The sequence below is a fragment of the Silurus aristotelis genome (genome assembly GCF_946808225.1).
Source record: "Silurus aristotelis genome assembly, chromosome: 13".
In the NCBI taxonomy this organism is placed as follows: Eukaryota; Metazoa; Chordata; class Actinopteri; order Siluriformes; family Siluridae; genus Silurus; species Silurus aristotelis.
In genome coordinates, this window is record NC_139586.1 from 18841087 (window position 1) to 18864858 (window position 23772).

The 23772-nt window shown below is 36.7% G+C and overlaps 1 protein-coding gene across 4 annotated transcripts in view; it reads right to left on the reverse strand.

Annotated features, from left to right (window-relative positions):
• Window positions 1–2775: 2775 nt before the first annotated feature.
• The window catches only part of LOC310735938 (myocyte-specific enhancer factor 2A-like), a 40702-nt gene continuing 19705 nt past the window's right edge, over window positions 2776–23772 (reverse strand). For 3 of the 4 annotated variants that reach the window (XM_083559249.1, XM_083559250.1, XM_083559248.1), the window contains exons 3-11: window positions 12709–12912; window positions 10557–10694; window positions 9943–10102; window positions 9204–9260; window positions 7655–7809; window positions 7299–7322; window positions 5387–5504; window positions 5154–5265; window positions 2776–4537 (exon numbers count right to left, since the gene is read on the reverse strand). In XM_083559249.1, coding sequence (XP_083415375.1) covers window positions 4237–4537; window positions 5154–5265; window positions 5387–5504; window positions 7299–7322; window positions 7655–7809; window positions 9204–9260; window positions 9943–10102; window positions 10557–10694; window positions 12709–12912 — 1269 coding nt within the window. In that variant the 3' untranslated portion in view covers window positions 2776–4236. The remainder of the gene's footprint in view (window positions 4538–5153; window positions 5266–5386; window positions 5505–7298; window positions 7323–7654; window positions 7810–9203; window positions 9261–9942; window positions 10103–10556; window positions 10695–12708; window positions 12913–23772) is intronic. The other variant, XM_083559251.1, reaches the window with a different exon arrangement.

A 23772-nucleotide genomic window follows, 5' to 3' on the forward strand; every position in this document is an offset into this window, starting at 1 on the left:
ATTTATTATTATTATTTTTTTTTTATTTACCAGCTTTATCTATCTATCTATCTATCTATCTATCTATCTATCTATCTATCTATCTATCTATCTATCTATCTATCTATCTATCTATCTATCTATCGGCAAATTGGAGACAGGAGTCTAAAGATATTTGCTTTTTTTTAGATAAAGGATTAACATTTGAGAATATTTTACTTTTAAGTCCCAAGCAACTTTTCTCTCCATAAATGGCAAATGATTGACTTTAACCATGAGCCGTATAAAGCGTTATATAATTTACAAAAATAGTCTAATTAAGTCGAATCCGTTTCCCACGTGGCGTCTTATACGGTATATAGGCTCATCGTGGCCACAACATTGCCACCTCCTGCTGGCTGAAATATATAACTGCATGCATCCTGACGCACCTGGCTGGAACATTACAGCTGTGGAGGACTGTAAAGGCGTACACATGAAAATGCGTCAACAAATAGCCAAATTTAAAAAGAAATGGGAAAAAGCTACCGGAGAAACCGCTTATGGCACATTTCTTACTTTAATTTCAAGTGAATTATCCTCTAAAATGGATAAAGTGGATGAATGCATCATGAACAGATTGTGTATTAATGCTGATATTTCTCTTAATATTCTTATTAAAGAAAGTAAATCTGTCTATCTTTTTTTTTTCATCCGATATTGTGTTTGTTTTGTCACCTTCATGCAAATCATATCTGTTATATCATCTCATTGTCAGAGCACACATCCACCACACACCATCATACCCATATGGAAATGTGTTTTATTTGAATCTTACCCACCTTGAGCTTCAAGTCAATATTAAATAAATCACATTTTACTTTACACCCACTGACATCTTTGTGCGGTGAAATACCTTTATTCTCTCTCTCTTATTTATGTGTATGTGTTTTATTCCAAGGAACATAAGCAAAGTGAAAGTGAACATGCTGCAAGAGTGTGTCACTTTAAGTCAATATTTGATAAGCAGCAGAGGTGGGAAGTAACGGAGTACAAATACTTCGTTACTGTACTTAAGTCGATTTTTCTGGTATCAGTACTTTACTCCATATTTATTTTTCAGACAACTTATTACTATTATTCATTACATTTTTACACAAATATCTGTACTTTTTACTTCTTACATTTTCAAAACTGGCTCGTTACTTTAGTTTTAATCCACTGATTTGGTGAAATATCTAATTTTTATTTTCACTGCGCTGATTTCAGCCGAACAACCGATTTCCTGTTACTGTGCGTCTTTTTCACTCCGCTGGTGTATAAAGTCCTGACCCTCACTCTTTACGAAGATAAGAATCAGCAGGGCAGAAGGCAGTAAGTAGTTTGGGGTTCACGTGGATGAGACAGAGGGAGTCAGTGATGTAAACATGACTGAGAACAGACACATTCATGATCATCATCATCTTTTCTCTGCTTGTGTTCTATATGTGGATCTTTAGCCTGGATATATTCATTAGGTAACAACATTTTAAATTATTTATATATATATATATATATATATATATATATATATATATATATATATATATATATATATATATATATATATATATATAAAACAAATTAAAAATGTTGTTACCTAATGAATATTTGTATATATATATATATATATATATATATATATATATATATATATATATATATATATATATATATACACATTTGGCTGTCAAAAGTCAAATTATTTAAAATGGCACTAAATGTTATTAACGCACATCAATTCATTTCTGTTTTTATCATAAAAAAAATATATTAAATACATAAATAAATAACTAAATATAAAAGAGGCGAAATTAAAACCTCCAGCAAAACATACACTTATTTACGACGTCCCTTCTTTACTTAGATATACAATAAATAAATAAACTTCACCGAAAAATATTTTTAATTAGTAAACTTTTGTTTTATTTTTGCGCCAAGTCTTAAATTAAACACCAAATCCGCCATGTTTTACATAATTAACCCTCTGGGTGGCGTTTTTCCCTCATAATGGAGAAACGAACTTAAATTACTGTCTTTATTGATCGTACAGATGAAAATTCATCATTCAAATCTGTAAAATGTCTATGATTATATATTTAAAAAAGCTTCTTGACTTGAAGAGGTGCACTTTCTCCGGTATCACCTCATTAACTGTCCGTGTGGAAACATAGCAAAGGCTCTTAATGATGTCCACACATATCTGCACTGTTATAGCCTTTATATTTAATCACTGTACATATGCTTACATATATATCACATGCTGTACATATGATACATATTTATTTGCACTATTGCTACTTTTTGCACTTCTGGTAGATGCCAAACTGCATTTTGTTGCTGTGTAGCTGTACTATGCAATGACAATTATCTATCTATCTATCTATCTATCTATCTATCTATCTATCTATCTATCTATCTATCTATCTATCTATCTATCTATCTATCTATCTATCTATCTATCTATCTATCTATCTATCTATCTATCTATCGAGATCCAGTTAACAGCTAAAACAGGTAGAAGTAATAACTACTTTTTACTTAAGTACATGTCAGAGCCAAGACTTCTTTACTTTCACTTAAGTAAAAAGGTATAATCAGTACTTCAACTTTTACCCGAGTATTTTAAAACATGAGTATCTGTACTTCTACTTAAGTAATGGATGTGTGTACTTTTGCCACCTCTGTATTTAAGGGTGTGTATCAGCAATAAACAACGATGTAGTTTAGTTTAAACAAAAATAAAAACACTAAAAAAAAAAAAAAAAAAAGACGAGCATGGTTTAAATGTTATATTTCATATTCAGCTACCTCAAGGCAACAATATGTACACTATATACAACACGGTATAAACAGTATACTAAATACATTATGGCTAGATTAATAAATAGAGCCTCGGTCACGATTACCAATGTCTATGATTTGCTATGTTTAAAAAGAACCCTAAAGAAAATAATGCAAACATTTTAATTCTAACATTGAAAAACCTTTTTAAATTATAAAGCAGAGATAAAATATTGCTACATGGCCATCTTTTTTGTGTACGCAAAATGTAGAGTTTATTATAACAGCAAAGAGGGATTACATCTGGAATACGATGGTTTGGTGTCCACAAACCTTTGCCATATTGTGAATGTAACTGAAGCTAAAACTCTCCTGCTGGAGTTCCCACTGGAATGTAGATGGTTTGTCAAGGCAAATGACCTGAGCAGAACTATTCTTATATAGTCTTCTGCAAAAAATGCAGCCCTTGAGGTCTTTTGGACCTTGTTTGTGTGTGTCCATGGGATCCACAAGATTCCAGGGTGTCCCTTCATATTTTGGGATTCTGAAGTGTGTCTATGTGCCCTTTCTGTCACATATGCAAACTCAACACGTCTCACATGCAAAACTAGAGCTTATATGATGAAGAGAAAAAATATGGATATAAATGCTGGTAATCCAGCTGATATGCCTAATTATAATGACAACACACTCTCAAAACATTTTTAAACAAAAGAGTTTTCCTTCCTTCCACCATGGATCTGCACTTCAACAGACGAGTTCATGGCTTATGGCATCATAAGTGACAGAAGTGATCACAGAGCAACTAAACCTGTAACTCCTTATTGCACTTGAAACTCAGGAAGGGCATAGTAACTGGATATTGATTTTTGAATCCCCTGCACTAAAATGTGATTACAGCATGCATTTACAGCTTATTCAATATAAAGTCCAAAGAACAATGAATTTTAATAATGCTTATATTTGTTTGCATATGCTAGTATGACAAAGAAATGAATGAAAACACCCTTTTTTGAAAATGATATTATGTCCAGAGTACTAAGGAGAATATAGTTTGAAACAGGCAATTATTGGCTCATGCATGCTTCAGTCTGAAGAACGATAAAGAAAACTGTAGAAACATTTACAAATATTAAACACTTTTGGCTTGATATCCGACTACAAATATCATTAAAAGCTGAACTTCATTCCCTGATTAAAGAAAATACTACAGGCTTTTCATAAATGTGTTTTTCTGTTAAAAAAAACGGTATGACCATCATTAGTCATCCCTGTATAACCCTGTAAGAAGATATTTTCTTCAGGACACTCCCTTTTTTCTGTGTCCTAGGTCCCCATATATCTTGCTACATATACCAAAAAGGGACAATGGCAATACTGTTATTTGCAATAAATAGTGACCAGACAGTTTGCTCTCAGATTATTTTCCTTTCAACTGCCTTTTCCTATTAAGTGCTATGTCACCCAGCTCTCTGTACGCAGCCTTTTGAGTGCCGGACCCCTGATGCCCTCTGATGGGCCTCTGCCCTGACCCAGGGTGGGCACAGAGGGATGGGCATCTCTGTGCTGCTCGTCCCGCTCACTCCCCTCATATGAGCTGCAGGAGGAGGCGAGGCTTTCTGCTGGAGAGTGGAGAGAAGAGGACGGAGGGGCCGAAAGGAAAGCCATTGGGGGAGACACAGGCTCAGCTTTTATATCCATTACTGGAGAGGACCTGGAGGATGGCTCAGAGACATGGGATAGGGCACGAGAGACTCTGCAGGAAAGAAAGACAGGACAATTTTGTGATTATTCTGGTTACTATTCTGGAATGGAATGGATGGATGGATAGATGAATAAATAGAATGCAACACAAAGATCCCCTCAAACACCATTTTTTAAAGAGTGTCTAGATGAATATATTGATGAATGTGTGAATGGTGCGGCAATGATTTGATTTAAAATAGGTAGATGTATCACTGAATTGCTAGATGCAGTAAGGAAGAATAACTGGATATATGCTGAATAGATGAAAGAATAAATGAATAAATGGATGCATAGATAGAAATGTTTGCATGATTGCATGTATACATCCATCTAACCATCTATTAGTCTGAAAGAATGAATGTCTGAATGTGTGATGGACAGATGGGTGAACAGAAGAAGGATGTATAGATGGAGAGATAAATAAATGTATGCATGAATAAATGGAAGTTGGATGATCATCTAAATAGGTTTACAGAAGAATAAATAGATTAAAATATGAATGGGTGTACGGATGAATGGATGACTGGATGTATAATGGATGGATGAATATGTGAATGAATGTAAGAAAAGAAGAAATTGATTGATTGCAGACAGAGGCATGGAATGAATGATACAAACTCCCTCACCCCTGAGAAGGAATTGCTGTCTGATTATGTTGCCATGGTGAAGCCAAAGCCAGGCTGTCTGCCATGCTGAATCCATGTAGGTTACTGAGCTCTGAACTGTTTAAACTGTAATCTGAAAGATATTATTGTTTAGAAATAAATACACAAATAAAAAAACTGTTTAACCTCAGTATAGTGAATCCCATGCTGTACAGGAAAGCAAGTATAATTAAAGGTGTTGAGTGTGCACACACCTGAGCTGTATGCTGATGTCATAACAGGGTACTGTAGGCCCTGATGGTGCATACTGGGTGTAGCCATGGAGACCACGTGCGTGCTCAATGACTGGCTGGATGGGGGGCTGTTTATCCTCTGAAATTTGCATGAAACAAATAGAGCCATTTAAAAATGAAAGCAGACCCTCTTTAGATTCAACGATTTTATGTATCAGGACATAAAAAAAATCATCTGGTTCTTATCATGTCTTAAAATTAGGCAAATACAGCCTCACATTTACAATAATGGCATTTGGCATACGGCTTTTTCCACAGCGACTTATAACTGAGCAGTTAAGGTTCTTGCTCAAGGGCCCTGCAGTTGCAGCTTGGTGGTGCTGAGATTTGAACTCATGACCTTCTGATAAGCAATCCAATGCCCTAACCACTAAGCTGCCACTTTCCTATGAATAAAACACAGACCAAAACACATGATATATCACGCCGGGTAGCAGCCAGGTGCTGCTAATTATTTGCAAGCAGAGAAAAAAACATCAGGTTTACAAGGCCATTTACAAACAATTTAAAGCTCATCATTATACAAGAAGGAAGATTATTCACAAGTGGAAAACATTAAAGGCAGGTGGCAGTCTTCAAGGAGTGGACATCCCAGCAATATTCTCCCCAATGTCAGACTATGCAATGTTTAGAGAAATTGTAAAAAAAAAAATGAAAGGTTACAAAGAATGGTGATAATGGGGTGAAAAAGAACAGAATGAAGGTGTTGCAAAGTCCAAATCACAACCAACTGAAATACTGTGGTGGGACCTTTGGTGGGAGCGGTGAATAAACTAATACCCACAAACCTCAGTAAACCAAAGCAATGTTGTTTAGAGAAATAGGCCAAAAGTCCTCCACAATGATGTGATAGATTCTAAAGTCATGCCTGAACATAAGTCATTTCTGCTACAAGTGGTTCTAGAAGCTACTTGTACTTTTTTGTGTAAAAAAAACAAAAAACAGTAAGAGCGAGCTTAATTTTTCACAGACAGCTTTTCCATTTTGGCTTTATTTTTGAGGGAAAAAAAAATTGAATATGTCATGCATAATATGTCATGTGCTGTCCATTGAAAGTTTACCTAATTATAAGACTTTTCAGGGACCAGATCATTTTTATTATATTCTGATAATAAATAATTAATTATTTTCTTATTTATTTATTTATTTATTTATTTATTTATTTATTTATTTATTTATTTATTTATTTATATTGCTACTGGTGAATTAAATTGACCATGTTGGAGATTATTTATGACAACGGGGAAACTTTTCCTAAACTTGACGTAAATACACTCTTTATTTCTGTGTGCTATAAAGTTTTTAAAAAAATAATAAAAAAAATAGCTAACATTAATTCAGATTCATTCTACTAGATTACAATAATGGTTCCAATCCTTTGGGTACACACAATGGGATTAAAAAAAAAAAAAAAAGTAGAAAGTGATTTTTTTTTTAGTCATGCTGAGAAAATGAGTTTGTTCTGAGGAAGTGTATTCGTTTAATTTGCCAGGAATCCATTAACTATTGAGTGAATGAAATCTGTACAATCTTTCTGTTCAAGCGTGCACATGAAAGTATTTGAAACTCACCTATTAAGCTGTTCACTCAAATTAAACTGAATGGAGACTAATAACTGCAATAAAGCATGCATATTTTATATTCCTTTATTTTAAAATGCTACCACTCGATGCCTAGAAAGAAAACTTTACACACCTCATGAATACAGTAAAGTAGTTTCCTGATGTTGCCCTACACTGTATAGTTTAATGTGCTTTCTGCTCGAATGCACCAAACTGAAATTAATGACCAAGACATCATAAGCTGGTCTGACTGTGGCCTCTAGATATTTTAATGAGAAAATAAGTTATAAGACATTTATCTTTTAACTTACCAAATTTCCCTCTTCCTCCTCTGGCTGCTTGCAAGACAGAGTTGAATATTTTAAAGAAATGAAAAGAATGTTGCTTAACAGACTTTAGCTTAGTGTTTAGTTCTGTACTAAACAACCACAATGTGTTCTACATTAAATGTGAAAATAGTTACAATTCTTCAGCTTTTCTTTATAGTTAATACTGTAAGACCTGCTTATTTTGGCTGAAAAATTATAGCTAATGCTCCAATAATGCACCTCAACTGAAGTTCTGCAATTATTACAAAATGATTTTTGGGTTCATTATAAATATTTTTGATGGGAAATGAAGAAGGCAGTATTAGTTTGGTGGACTGTATAAACACTAGGGAGCTCACCAGAGCTGGTGAAATTTTACAGGATGGTGGAATGAGCACTCGAAGCTCTGGCTTATATCCAATGGACGCGAGGTTTCCTGTAGGGGGAGCTGCAGACTTGGCTGTCAATCCTCTTCCCATGCCGTTCTGTCTCTGAGCGCTGATGTAGCCATTCACTTAGAGGACACACAAAAAAGACACAGTAAAGCAGCAGGACGGGAAATTAGACACGTGTATTTAGAGTCAGTCTATTTACAAAGTAGTTTGTTCTTTATCAACAGAAAAGAGCGATTTTCATGCTGTACATTCCCAATTCTGTAATAATATTCTCTCTCTCTCTCTCTCTCTCTCTCTCTCTCTCTCTCTCTCTCTCTCTCTCTCTCTCTATATATATATATATATATATATATATATATATATACACACACACACACACACACACACACACACACACACACACACACACTCTCGCATACACATGCTCATTCATAGGAGCACTTTAGCATAACCAATCCACTAACCAATGCGAGAAACTCCACATAGACATTAACCCGAGTTAAGGACTGAACCTATGAAGATCTGTGGCGCGTCCTTATTGCTCTCTACTGCACTCTACTCAGTAAAATCTTTTAATATTAAACCTTTCGTTTATCTTGTTAAAACCTTTTTTTAATTAAGCAAAAAAGCTAAAAAAAACAAACACCAGTCATAAGAAAAATGAGTAATTAGTGCTGCATTGATTCCCACATAACAATATGTGAAACTAACATCAAATTGATAAATAAATCTTAAACAGAAACAAAACAGTGCAAATTAACTTTTTATATAATAAATTAACGATTTTATATGCCATTTTGGTTTCCTATAATCTGAGAGTCCCTAAAAGTCAAGACTAGCATGTGTAAAGAGACTGCTCTAATGTCTGAGGAAAGTCATCTCACATCCTGGCTGCATCTGTTAAATACAGGGATAAGGGTCAAATAGGCTGAATACTCTCTCTTTCTTTTCTCCTTCTCTGTCTGTCTCTCCATCACTCTCTCATGCTCTCTCCATCTCGCTCTTACACACTCCTGAAAGCACTTGCCCCTATATAAGCATATTCTAAGTGTATGTGTTATAGTTCAACCGCAGGGCTGTGGCATTAAAGCTGCTGTGTCATTTTTATGTTTTAAAAAAGTTTTCATTTATTGCTGTATTGTACGCTCAACACCATTCAGGATTAATCTGACAGTTAGAGATACACAGTGTCGTAAAGTTGAGTAAAGTCTAATGTTGGGTGTTTTTTATTTGTATAATGTATTAGTCCGGAAAACATGTGGAAAGTCCTGAATCCTCAATTGCAACTTTAATCTTTCTTTATCAAAAGATAAAATCTTACAACAAATGTCCTCTCGCTGTGTCTTTGGCCTCCAAAAGCATTAAAACATAATGATCCCTGGAATAATGTTGTGTATCAAGTATTAATCTCATCTCTTAATTTATGAAGGGGAAATTAAAACTGGGCAGAAGCCAGCTGAATACGACCACATATGAATCACATGTAGTCAAAGTGTAAAAAGAAAGAACTCACCCATTGAGGCAGAGTGCAAACCGTTGGGTGTGTGATCCGAGGAAGTGTGCACTCCAGCTAAAACACACATAAAGCACGACAGCAACTATAAAACAAATTCCCATTACCTCCTGCTTGTGCACTTTAATACTGAATTTTAGAAATTATTTAAAAGACAGCAAGATTGTTCCTTTAGTGTAATGGCACATTTAATGCATATGCTTTGTTAATATATAAATTATTCTATTATTCTATCTTGGCTCACACAAATAATTAAAGAAGAGGTCTCTAGTGGTGTAAAGAAAACAACAAGTGCAGAGACGCATGGTATAAAATGTGAAGAAACGGTGCCAAATAACGACAAAATGAGTTTTCCACTGAAGAAATGAGACTAATGTTAAAGCAAATGTATAGTCAATGGTTTAGCATTGGCCAAATATTTGGCTGAGAACGAAAGCAATGTGGCTTCAAGACAGCTGTGACTGCTGTTTTTAGCCAGATGATATCATGTAGTCTATCTTTACAGATTAATTTATTAGCCATTCCGTTTCAAAAACCACATAAGACTGAAAAACTCCACACAGTTTTGGGCAAATTGCCACAAAGTAAAGCATGTAAACTTCTCTTGTTACATTAAAAAAGCATATTATGCAAAATTGTGTAAAAAAATGTTTAAATTGAATATGCCTTCATTCCTCGACTACATTCAATGTGAACAAGAAATTGTGCAAAGTCTATTATACAATCACTTATAGCTGACCTGTGAGTCGTGTGTCTGGAGACCTCTGCAACGTGCTGGAGGATGAAGACATCATGCCGGTCTCACCCAGAGTCCCGATGTTGCTGTAGGAGTGAACACCGTGCTCAGAGACTGGCAGTGTCAAAGGCATGGAGAAGCTCTGCTGAGATAAAACAGCCGGCTACCGGACGCCCGGCATGGATAATTAATTTAAAAATCTGGTTAGAACTAAGTAAAACGTAAAAGGGTGTGCTGTTATAGAAAAATGATCAACAACATAGATAGTGTAAAGTGGTCTAACCACACATTCTGGACATCTTTACAAAAAGGTTACACATAATGAATCTCTGTTTTCTTCGATTAAAAAGAATTTAAGTTGTTTAAAGAGTAGTTTTAGATTATGTGTACACCTTATATAATCCACCATGTCTAAACTATTATAGAAACAATAACATTAAAAATGTACATTAAAGGAAACCTGTGATCTGCCTTATACAGATTCACAGTGCTGTGGTATAATAAGCAACTTGTGACATTTATTTTGTGATTTACTGATTAATAAAATGTTTCACAGTCCATGGAAAGAAATTGAGCAATATATGATGCTGAAACATTAGTTCTGTAACAGAACGTACCATTTTATGATTGCGCATCATGTTATCAAACTCTTCGTTGATCTTCTGGTATTTCTCCTCCGTGTGTGGAGTGAGAACATATGAGCACATGTCCACCTCTGGACTGTCTGAACCACGCTGCTCCTTCTTGTTAAGAGCCTTAAATAAAAGAAGAGAAAAGAAAGCCAGGTTATGATGACTGTAAGCAGGTTCAGTATTTACAAAAGGCTGGCACCAATTATGAGTGTATCAGGAGTGAACACAAGTAAACTGATCTACACACATCTATTACAAATGTAGAATATTTATAAATCTCATTAGCTTTATTTTATACGGATCATTGTGTTTATTTCTCATTCTCCACCCTGATGTTTATATCTCTCAGTGCCTCTTACCAAACTCTTTCTTTTTCTCTCACTTAAATTAAAAAGCCAGAAGAAGTGTAGTTTAAATTCTCTTTCATTAAAACTTTACTGTGTCTGGAAAATTACTGGAACAGCTTTAGATTGTTAGAAAGCACTGCCACTAGAGACTCTTTCCAAAAATGTTCAACAAAATGCCACCACATTATTTACATAGTTTAAGTGGAGGGTCTGATATAAAAAATCGAATTATATTAGAACAAACATATCAATATATTATTTGAATCTGCACTTTTTGACCAAACAGAATCAAGAATTTAACTGTGCTGTGGCATGAGCAAAATAATCTGCTAAAAGACAAAGATAATTTCATAATTTAGAAATATGAGAAATTCGCCTCCCAAAATTTGCCTACACTTTTTGGTATTAATCCCAGGACCTTATTTTCTAAAAGAACCCATTTCAAAATATACTTAAACATTATATCAGCTTTGGTGTTTCTTTTTTAAATCATTTTGGAGCTTTTTGAGCACTAAATGAAGTGTGAGCATAAATCAGAAAATTGGATACTTTGTGTGAATCTGTGCCCCTAATAAAAAAGGCAACAGATAAACTGCAACGCCTTCATAAGTCACGCTGATTATTATTATTATTTTTAATGCACCATTAGCAGTGGGCAAGCACACGCCGGGTCTGCCAAAATCGCATGCCAAGTTCCCTTGGCTGAACGCAGCTCAGGTTTCCGTGTGTGTATTTTGGACAGCACTACGTCTTTATTTTTAGAGTCAACCAATTAGTAGCACTTCCTTTCGGTGTGTTCATCAACACATGACTTACTGTAAAGGATGACGCCTGTTCGCCTTGGTCACAAGTCCCAACAGGCGATGCAAAAAGTACATATAGATTTTGTGTTCATAATGATCTTTGCCAGATTCAGCCTTCAAAATTATCTCTATGACTGGTCAACAAAAAGTCAGAATCTAACTACTCTTCATGAAGTTCTTTGGGAGCCCAACACACACTTGGCAACTTTCGGCTCCTGTTGTAATAATTTATAAGGCTCTGGATGCCAAACTCCAAGAGGGATCAATGAAACATCCCTGTAAGTGAAATGTATTAGATTTAACAAGCAGCAGCAGCAGCATAAGAACCACAGAGAGTACTGGCCCACCAAACCGCACTCGCAAGGACAAACGCTAATGGACAAGATAATTTGCTAATAGCAAATGCTTGTGAAGGTCAGGATGGGCAGCGAAATGCCACGACGTGATACTAGTCTGACTGACAGACTGATCTTTAATTACTGAAGCATCAGGGCTAAATGGGAGGACAGACTGTGCAGAAAATATACTGCAGCCGCAGCAAAAACACACTGTAAACCCACACATTGCAGATCTGCCTGCTTCCTCCTAATATGTTTAGTTATTTAGATTTAAATTCAAGTCATATTTTAAACTGGTGCGAGACAAAACGCCAAACCAGTTCGTTATGGGCAAAAACCTTTGTGATTTACACAACATTCATTTGACTATTTGTTGGGCATTCGTTCAAACAATTCTGACCTGATCATCTTTTAGTAGTTAAAAAAAACACCAAAACTATTAAATCAGATTATATAGTGATAAATGTGCAAAATATTTATATACATTTTGGGACACTGGGGGCTCAAAGATGTTTTAAGATTTAGACTACTGATCAAAAAGACTTGTGTCCAAATCTTTGAGTTGTAATGTCTTAGTATCTTCTTTGACACCATGATATTGAACATGTTTGAGTCTGAACCGTTGTGGCTGTGTGTAATATGCCTTCACCTCGACAATGTCCGAGTTAGTCCGGCTCTCATGAGGCTCATTGTACTCGGTGTACTTCAGTAAAACCTTGTCCATGTCCGTACTGGCATACTGGAAGAGCTTATTGGAGCTGTTGAAGATAATTAATGCAATCTCACAGTCGCACAGCACACTCAGCTCGTACGCCTTCTTCATGAGGCCAAACTTTCTCTTAGTGAAGGTCACCTACAGCAGAACAACAATAAAAAGTGTTATTGGGAATTTTTTTTATATACATGAAAAATTACACCGATCAGGAATAACTTAATGACCACTGATCAGGCGTAACTTTATGACCACCTGCCTAATATTGTGTTGGTCCCCCTTTTGTTCCCAAAACAGTTCTGACCATTCGAGCATTAACAGCATTAACCTCTTCAGCTATCTGAACTATCGTCAGCTATCGTCTGTTGGAACAGACCACACGGTACAGCCTTTGGTCCCCACGTGCACCGATGAGCCTTTTCCTTCCACGACCCTGTCGCCGGTTCACCACTGTTTTTTCTTTGGACCACTTTTGATAGATACTGACCACTGCAGACCACAAGAGCTGCAGTTTAGGAGATGCTTTGACTCAGTCGTCTAGCTATTACAATTTAGCCCTTCTCATATCCTTACGCTTGACCATTTTTCCTGCTTCTAACACGTCAACTTTGAGAACAAAATGTTCACTAACAGTGGTGCCATATTGACGAGATAATCAGTGTATTCATGTCACCTCATAATGTTATGCCTGATCAGTGTAAAATTCAAGTCATTTTTAGCCTGCAAAACCACAGCAAAAAGCTTTAGCTAAGAAAAACTATATGGATAACTGATGTTTTTTTTTCTGTGCTTGTTCAACACTACAGTAATTATGCAGGCACGCCCAGTTCTTGTTCTAGCCGCTAAAATACTTGTTCATGCTGCAGCGTCCTGCCCTTGGAGATAATAAGTGTGTAATGGCCTCATTAAGAGAGTCACGAGAACCCAGTTCCACTCTTCTCTGTTCACGGCAGTATGACAGAGCACAGCTGTCAGGGTTGCCAGATCCCATCATGTTCTTTGCCAATTATCACCCCTCCCCGAGGAATGCTAAACCTGCCACCACTTCAGGGCTGAGCTGCGGACGGCACAAGGCTGCATGAACACTGTCATCTGAGCTGGGCTGCTGCCATCATATTCATTGTGAAAGACAGATCCACGTCATTACTTTACAAATGCACGATTTAGGAAGGAAAGCACTTTTTGGCCTTTCTCTAGCCATGCAGTTTAGCTTGTTATGAATCCCTGCTCTCAGCGTTTCATAACACTTCAGTGACGCTTGACTTTGCTGTCAGCACTTTGTGGCCTGCTGAGTGTAAGGTTGCAGAGGGATGAACATTTTGGGGTAATTTCCATGGAGAATAATATGGGATATTAAATACAGAATGTTGGTTAAAAATGTAATTGATCAGGAATATGTTACTAGTTTTATATTATGATATATTATTTATATGCACTTACTTTACGGTTGCAGGTGTCAATCTATCTGACCACTGAACTATAAATATCAATAAAGCGGATAAAGATAAAACAGACTGAATGAACAAGTGGGCAAATGTTAAATTATATCAATAACAAGGGCACAGTGCCACTGATCTGAAGCAGCGTTTTTACAGAGCACCCTGCTGATATTTTTCCCTGTTTTGTTAAAATTTACAACCCAACTGTAGTACACAGGTCTGGCCTGACTGACCTCAATATTTCTAGATATGATAAGTATCTTTGTTCAAACATGGAAATTGTTCTGCTTTTAATAGCAGTTAGCAATGAAAAAGTTTATGTAATTACAATAATTCATTAATGTAATTAATTAGGCACTGAAATAAAGAAAAGTAAATACCAGAACAAAAAAAATATAGATATATTTGCTGTATTTTATTTAAATTAATTAAATATTAATTTAAATAATTCATTGTACATTTTATGCTTGAAAAAACTGCTTAATTGTTTAAATATGAGAAAGTACAATAAAAAAGTACAAATATTAAAAATACTATTGATGTAAATGTATTAAGACCACTATTACGTATGTCTAACTGAAATCTAAGTAAAAAGAACTAAAATCAAATATATAACTATGTTTTATGATAATGCTGTAAATTAAAATGTGACAAGAAAGAAGCTTTTAATAAATATATATATTTTTTAATAAATCCAACCACACTTGTGACAGATTTAAGTTTCACTTTCAATGATCTATGACTGACACAGGAGCATCTTGGCAGACTCTGTAAAGGTATATTCTATTTTATTATAATTCTGTAAATTAATTTTTATTTGTTTTTCAGTGCATCAATGTTGCACGGTACTTAATTTAATTTGATTTAATTTGATTTGGCAATGTTAAATTTGCTGACATTTTTATACATTTTCTTCTATATCTTTGTGTGATGTTCTGTACATCAGGGCTTTAAAATGTTATAAGGAATCATTTTACAAATGTTTATCCACATTGAATTTCATTTCATAAAAAGGATAAAAAGGCATTGTCAGTTTCGTGTAAAATAAAATAAAAGTTGTCCTACCCACTAGTTGACTACCCGTTGGTGTTGTTGTTATATATATATATACTATCCTGGAGAATATATATTACATGGATTTATATATACACTATATATACACTATACTATACTATACTATACTATACTATACTATACTATACTATACTATACTATACTGGAGTATATATACTATACTATACTGGAGTACAGTGAGGAAAATAAGTATTTGAACACCCTGCTATTTTGCAAGTTCTCCCACTTAGAAATCATGGAGGGGTCTGAAATTGTCATCGTAGGTGCATGTCCACTGTGAGAGACATAATCTAAAAAAAAAAATATCCAGAAAACAGAATTTATGATTTTTTAACTATTTATTTGTATGATACAGCTGCAAATAAGTATTTGAACACCTGAGAAAGTCAATGTTAATATTTGGTACAGTAGCCTTTGTTTGCAATTACAGAGGTCAAACGTTTCCTGTAGTTTTTCACCAGGTTTGCACACACTGCAGGAGGGATTTTGACCCACTCTACCACACAGATGTTCTCTAGATCAGTCAGGTTTCTGGCCTGTCGCTAAGAAACACGGAGTTTGAGCTCCCTCCAAAGATTCTCTATTGGGTTTAGGTCTGGAGACTGGCTAGGCCACGCCAGAACCTTGATATGCTTCTTACAGAGCCACTCCTTGGTTATCCTGGCTGTGTGCTTCGGGTCATTGTCATGTTGGAAGACCCAGCCTCGACCCATCTTCAATGTTTTAACTGAGGGAAGGAGGTTGTTCCCCAAAATCTCGCAATACATGGCCCCGTTCATCCTCTCCTTAATACAGTGCAGTCGCCCTGTCCCATGTGCAGAAAAACACCCCCAAAGCATAATGCTACCACCCCCATGCTTCACAGTAGGGATGGTGTTCTTGGGATGGTACTCATCATTCTTCTTCCTCCAAACACGTTTAGTGCAATTATGACCCAAAGTTCTATTTTGGTCTCATCCGACCACATGACTTTCTCCCATGACTCCTCTGGATCATCCAAATGGTCATTGGCAAACTTAAGACGTGCCTGGACATGTGCTGGTTTAAGCAGGGGAACCTTCCGTGCCATGCATGATTTTAAACCATGACGTCTTAGTGTATTACCAACAGTAACCTTGGAAACAGTGGTCCCAGCTCTTTTCAGATCATTGACCAGCTCCTCCCGTGTAGTTCTGGGCTGATTTCTCACCTTCCTTACGATCATTGAGACCCCACGAGGTGAGATCTTGCATGGAGCCCCAGTCCGAGGGAGATTGACAGTCATGTTTAGCTTCTTCCATTTTCCAATGATTGCTCCAACAGTGGAACTTTTTTCACCAAGCTGCTTGGCAATTTCCCCGTAACCCTTTCCAGCCTTGTGGAGGTGTGCAATTTTGTCTCTAGTGCCATGGCACAGCTCTTTAGTCTTGGCCATGTTAGTAGTTGGATTCTTACTGATTGTATGGGGTGGACAGGTGTGTTTATGCAGCTAACGACCTCAAACAGGTGCATCTAATTTAGGATAATAAATGTAGTGGAGGTGGACATTTTAAAGGCAGATTAACAGGTCTTTGAGGGTCAGAATTCTAGCTGATAGACAGGTGTTCAAATACTTATTTGCAGCTGTATCATACAAATAAATAGTTTATAAATCATATATTGTGATTTCTGGATTTTTTTTTTAGATTATGTCTCTCATAGTGGACATGCACCTACGATGACAATTTCAGACCCCTTCATGATTTCTAATCGGGAGAACTTGCAAAATAGCAGGGTGTTCAAATACTTATTTTCCTCACTGTATATATATACTACATGGATTTATATATACACTATACCAGGGGTGGCCAACCCGCGGCTCTCGAGCCGCATGCGGCTCTGCCTGGTTTCATGCGTTCATATCGAAGTTCATTTTTGTGGGTTTTTTTTAATGTGCGTGTTCGCTTCGCTTGAGTTTATTACGGTATTTTCGTCAAATGCGCATGTGCGTGAGATGAAAATACCGCAAAGTTTTCCAGTAGGGGAAAGATCATTTAAGTAAACAATTTGTGTCAAGGTCACTTTCAAAATGGCAGGGAAAAAATGCACAGCAAAACGAAAATATAAAGATGAACACAGGACGTTTTTAACAGAGTGGGAGAGTTTACCGTAATTTCCGGACTATTAAGCGCACCCAAAATATAAGCCGCACCCACTGAATTTGACAAAGATGTTTATTTTGAACATAAATATGCCGCACCTGTCAATAAGCCGAAGGTGCCTACATTAAAACTAATTGCGGCCCGGGTTCGATCCCCGGTCAGGGAACCAACCCCAGCCATTAGGGTTGCACAAGTCAGTGCACTCTTAGTGCCGGTCCCAAGCCCGGATAAATGAGAAGGGTTGCATTAGGAAGGGCATCCAGCGTAAAACGTGCCAAATCAAACATGCGGATAACGAATACGGATGATCCGCTGTGGCGCCCCCTAATGGGAGAAGCCGAAAGAAAGTTTTAGTGAATCACAGTTGCACTCTGACTTTCAAACATGTGAGTATTTTAGTGTCGCATTGGATGAGAGTTGTATCATACAAGACTAACCTCAGTAGACAATATTGTGTAAAACGATTGTGTGATTAAAGAAGAACTCATTGATATTGTGTCATTAAAAGACAGAACCCATGGCATAGATGTAAAAGAAACAATGATAGCTGCATTTGCGAAAGCAAATCTGCCCATACCGAAACTAACTGCAAGTTTGTGAGAGTTTGTGTGTGAACATTTCAACAATGTTCATTGTTGAAAATGACTGGCCTGTGGTCTTAGTACTGTAGGAGTCAATTTCTGTCATTATCATGTTGGTGTGTGACATTTACAATAAACCTGGCTGAGCAGAGGTGTGTGTGTGTGTGTGTGTGTGTGTGTGTGTGTGTGTGTGTGTGTGTGTGTGTGTGTGTGTGTGTGTGTGTGAGTAAGGGATGGGTGATGTTTATATGTGCCCATTTGTATGATGTGGCTCTTTGCGGTAACACAGTAAAAAATGTGGCCCTTGGTCTCTGACTGGTTGGCCACCCCTGCACTATACTATACTAAAACTATACTATACTATACTATACTATACTATACTATACTATACTATACTGCAGTATATATACTACATGGAAAACGTTTGTGGACACCTGATTATAAGATTGCGCTGTACTTTTTGTACAAGATTTCACATTTGGTTACTATTTGCTGTTGTAATAAATAGGGCTGCAGCTAACAATTATTTCGATATACCTGATTAATTGGATGATTCATATTTCCGATTACTCAAGTTTTTTTTTCTTCTTTTTTTTCTTTTTTTTCTTTCATTAGATATTTTGCTTGTTATATCTATGTAAAAACCCTAATTCAGGATATTCATGTATAAACGTGTACTTAAAAAAAAATTCAAAAGCCACATATTAAATGTAACTATTTTTACTATTACTATTTTTGACAATTTAAAGCTTATTGTGGCCACTTGTTGAGTGCTTGGGGGATTTCGCCAAATTTACTCATGCTGGGTTGTTTCTTTCTGTAAAAAAAAACAAAAAAACATTTTAGTATGCAAGGTGAAGGAATTTGTGTAAATCAACATTTGTATTGTTTTCAATGATTAATGCAGATGGAAAGTGGATAACCATGCTCAAAAAAATATAAAATATATAATATAAATAAAATAAAAAAATAAAATATATAGTATATAAAATATAACATTGTTTTGACAATTTTGTTTAAGAAAAGTACAGTCATTTTGTTTAGCTGTAAAGATAAGCATCTAGAATATATAATGAATAAATTTCTTTATAATAATTAAACGATATATGCATAAATTTAATTTAATAGACAGTGAAAATAAGCGTTTGAACGTAGTAAAGCCGCAGTAAATCACGTTTAATAACAGACGAGCTATTGTTGTAGTAGACAAATGATATCAAAAAGAGAAAGGAACAGAGAAATGCAGGTGTGATTAAAAAAAATAAAAAATACGCATTGGTTTATAAATGCAAAGCATTAGCTGGAAAAAAATAAACACAACAGTGACTAAAAATGTAATCGTTTACTGCTGCTGTTATTTGCTGCTTTTAGATTTAGTGTTTGTTTTCCCACCATTTTAATTGAATCCATCACTATGTCCTGAGCGAGGTGATTGCACAACCTGATGCTCGTGAGTCACGACAGAACATATCCTGTGCGACTGTCCTGAAGTTATCAAACACTACAGAATATCACTTCATTAAACGATACAATTTTTACATGATAAGGATTATACAGTTTTTGCTTACCGTGCTGATATTTCACCTTCATCCGTGACTCCAGTGTTTTTTCTTTTCATGTGCTTGTGCATCAGTGTGGTACTTGCATGCCTCACAAGCTCCGCTTTTCATAACTTACAGGTTACAGTGTACTTTGTCGCCATGGATGACTTGGGACGCACACTTTTTCCCGCTGCCGGTTGACCTGCACTTTTCACGAATGGCTGTGTTATCTTGCGTCACGCTAACCCCTAACTCGAGCAGCCCAACTAATCGATAACGGCATTCATTCACAACAAATTTCATTGTTGCAGCCCTAGTAATAACATTTAAAAAACCTTTTTGATGTTGTGTGCTCTGGACTATGATGTTTGCGGATGATATTGTGATTTTTAATGAGAGTAGGGAGCAGGTTGAGAAGGGCCTGGAGAGGTAGAGGTACACGCTGGAGAGAAGGGGAATAAAATCAGTAGGAGTAAGACAGAGTACATGTGTGTGAATGAGAGGGAGGGCAGTGGAGTGGTGTGGTTGCAGGGAGAAGAGGTGGAGAAGGTGGAGGAGTTCAGGTACCTGGGGTCAACAGTGAAAAGTAATGGAGAGTGTGTTAGAGAAGTAAAGAAAAGAGTGCAGGCAGGGTGGAGTGGGTGGGGAAGAGTGACAGGAGTTATTTGTGATAGAAGAGTATCTACAAGAGTGAAAGGAAAAGTTTATAGGACTGTGGTAAAACCTGAGATGTTGTATGGTTTAGAGACAGTGGCATTGGCTAAAAGACAGGAGGTGGAGATGGAGGTAGCAGAGCTGAAGATGCTGAGATTTTCATTGTGAGTGACCACGATAGATAAGATTAGATACAAGTTTATTAGAGGGACCGTGCACGAATGGACGTTTTGGAGAAAAAAATTAGAAAGGCCAGATTTAGATGATTTGCTGTGGCGACCCCTAACGGGAGCAGCCAAAAGAAGAAGAAAAAGAAGTTGATGTGTTCTTATTTAGCCACAAGGGCATTAGTAAAGTCAGGAACTGATGTAGGGTGAGGAGAACTGGGATGAAGTCAGCATTCCAGCGTGCATTTGGGTCTCCTAGCTCAAAAAAAAAAAATTAAATTAAATAAATTCAATGCCACCACATCCAAAAACATCCTATACAATTGCATGCCTCCAACTTTGTGGTAATGGTTTGGGGAAGAACCACATTTTGCTGGAAAAGTCAAATGCCACAATATCTTTGTCCATGTAATGTGTAGGTCTTTCCTTTGAAGAAATTGCAAAGAAAGACAAAGTGTCGGTGAGTACAATTTCACACACCATCATAAGGCAAACGAGAAAACTCTGACAGGAAGAGCTCTGACAGCCACAACAGAATCAGAAGACAAGTCAACAAGCATGAGAGGACAACAGCTTTAAGCACAGCTAATCACTGGTCAAACTAAGCAAGTCTTCGTTTCATTTGTGAAGAGAAGACTTTGAACTGCAGGTTTGACAGTTTGGGTGGCAGTAAAAAAACTATTATTAAGATGGCAAAGTAAGGAAAAGAGGCTTTCCTGGGCCATTAAGAACCAACATTAAACTACTGAAGACTAGAAAAATTACCGTAAATTCCGGACTATAAAGCGCACACATATATATGCCGCACCCACTGAATTTTACAAATATTTTTATTTTTAACATAAATAAGCCTACAATATGTCTACACTAATGTACTTTACACAGGCTTTAATGAAAGACACGCTACACACGGTGTAATGGGAAAAAATATTTTGCACTTCCTTTAGGAGCATAGCGGTATTTTGGGAACAGCATGCCACTGCTTTCCTCCGGTATTACTGCGTGTGTGTGAGACTGAGAATTATATGCTTATTATTTTCTGATGCTCATTTCTAAGTTTCTTTAACTAACCCATAACGCTGTTGCCAAGAAAAAAAAAAAGCTTGAGTTTTGGAAACCTGTCCGTGCTTATATGATATCTGTTGCAACTGGAGTTAGCGAGCTCTCCCTTCACCCAGACTCAACGCGTTACAACAGCTTGTATCTAAACAGTAGCCTACCAAGGAAGTCATTGTTCACTGTCTTCCTCCTTCCTTTCACAACTATTTCTCTCGGGAGTTTATCTTTTGGCATCGTCGTGCATTTAAAAATCACCCGATGGAAGTTTTTTCTCCCGAAGCCGTGCAGCTCAGAACACAGGTGAGGTGCGTTTTTTCGTTTCTGTTCGGAAATTTCATTGGTCTAATGTTATGGGGTTTAGTTTTTTGGCTTGAAGTTTGTGAAACCCAGAAAAACCCAGAAAAAATTCATAAATTTGCCGCTTTGTTGTTTAAGCCGCGGGGTTCAAAACGTGGGGGAAAAAGTAGCGGCTTATAGTCAGAAAAATACGGTAATTAATTTTTTTTAAGTTCATCACACATAGTTTTGGATGCCATAGAGTAGGTGAGAGGATGGTTCCTTGGTGTGAGACACCAACTGTCAAACATGAAGGAAGGATTATGAAGATCGGGAGCTCTTCTGCTGGATCTAGAGTCGGTGACTTGCACAGAATGAGTGCCCTAAACCAAAACTACTACCACAGCATTTTGCAGCAATATGTAATACCCCCTGGTATATACCTTGCTGGTCAGGGGTTCATCCTACAGCAAGATAATGGCCCAAAACATCCATCCAAGCTGAGTCAGAACTGCTTTAGAAGAAAAGAACAAGACTGTAGGCTCCAATTTAGGGAATGACAGCACAGTTTGCTGACTTAAACCCCATTGAAATGGTTTGGGATGAACTCACCAAGCAAGCTGCAAATGCAACACATTTATGGGACCTTCTGCAACAATGCTGGGAGGAACCTATTTGATTACTGCTATAGAAAAAATGCCACCTGTATGTTTGGCTATTAAATCTGCAATAGGTGATTTTTTTTGTCAAACATTTTGATTTTGTTAAACAAAACAATTCCATAATTACTTTTATGTCCAATTGTTAATTTGTACTATGCTTTGGTGTTCCAAAACGTTTTACCAGTAGTGCATACTCTGTTATCCTGCACATGTTTTCACTTTAAAACTTTTCTCTTTTTTGTCTTTTTTTCCCTTTGTCTGAAAGCCTTTGTGAGACAAAACAGGCAAGTGTGAGTAGAATGAAATCATATAATATTCATGAATGTTATAAATTTTATGTAAAATGAACAGCCTTCAGACAGAGAAAAGACATGTTCCTTCTTCAAGCCATCTATAATGTGAGATACTCTTTTGGCTGTAGGCATTTAGTTAATGAGTGCAGTAAATCCTTGGTGTCACTTGGGTAGGAAAAGCGAATTAGGCTACTCAGTAAAAATACAAGTAAAGCAAAAAAGCGCCACCTATTGGAAAATCTTTAGTCAGCATAAGTTATTCGGTGAGTACAGTGACAGTGACTGAGTGAGTGGATAAAAAGGTTAATGAGAGGGTGAAAAAACAGGTTAGTGAATGAGTGCATTATTTTGTGTGTATGCAGGTGTGTGAGAGAATGAGTTTGTGTGTATGTAGGTGAGGGAGTGCATGAGTTTATGTGTATGAAGGTGAGTGAGAGATGAGTTTGTGTGTATGCAGGTGAGGGAGTGAATGAGTGAGTTAATGCGTTTGTGTGTATGCAGGTGAGTGAGTGAATGAGTTTGTGTGTATGCAGGTGAGTGATTAAGCAAATAGATGAGGGATGTGGAGAATAAATGGGAGTGAGTATATGAGTGTATGGGTGAGTTAGATAGTGAGTAAGGAGGTGAGTAAATGGGTGAGTGCATGGATAAGTAGACAAATAGAAGAGTGAGCAGGTGAGTGAGTAAATGTGTTAATTAAAAAATGAGGTGACTGAATTAGAGAATCAGTAAGTGATTGGCTGACTGAGTTGGTAAGTGAGTGACTGAATAAGTCGGTATTTAAGTGTGTGAGTGTTTATGAAAAAGAGTGAGTGGGTGCGTGGGTAAGTGTGTGCTTAAGGAAATGGCTGTTTAAATGAATGATTGAGTGAGTGAGTAGTTGGCTGAGGGAGTGAGTGAGTGAGTGTGTGAATGAGTGAATGAATAAGTGGTTGGAGGAAGGGAGTGTGTGAGTGGTTTAGGGAGTCAGTAAGTGAGCGGGTTAGATGCCCAGTCTGGGAGGTGCTCTTCATGTCTAAAAGAGGTTCAGTGTATATTAAGCACATAATAAACCAAACTTGAGCTCTTCCAGACAAGATAGGGTTTGTTGTGCTGGTGTGAGGGTTATATTTAGAGCACAAGGCTGTATAGGTGA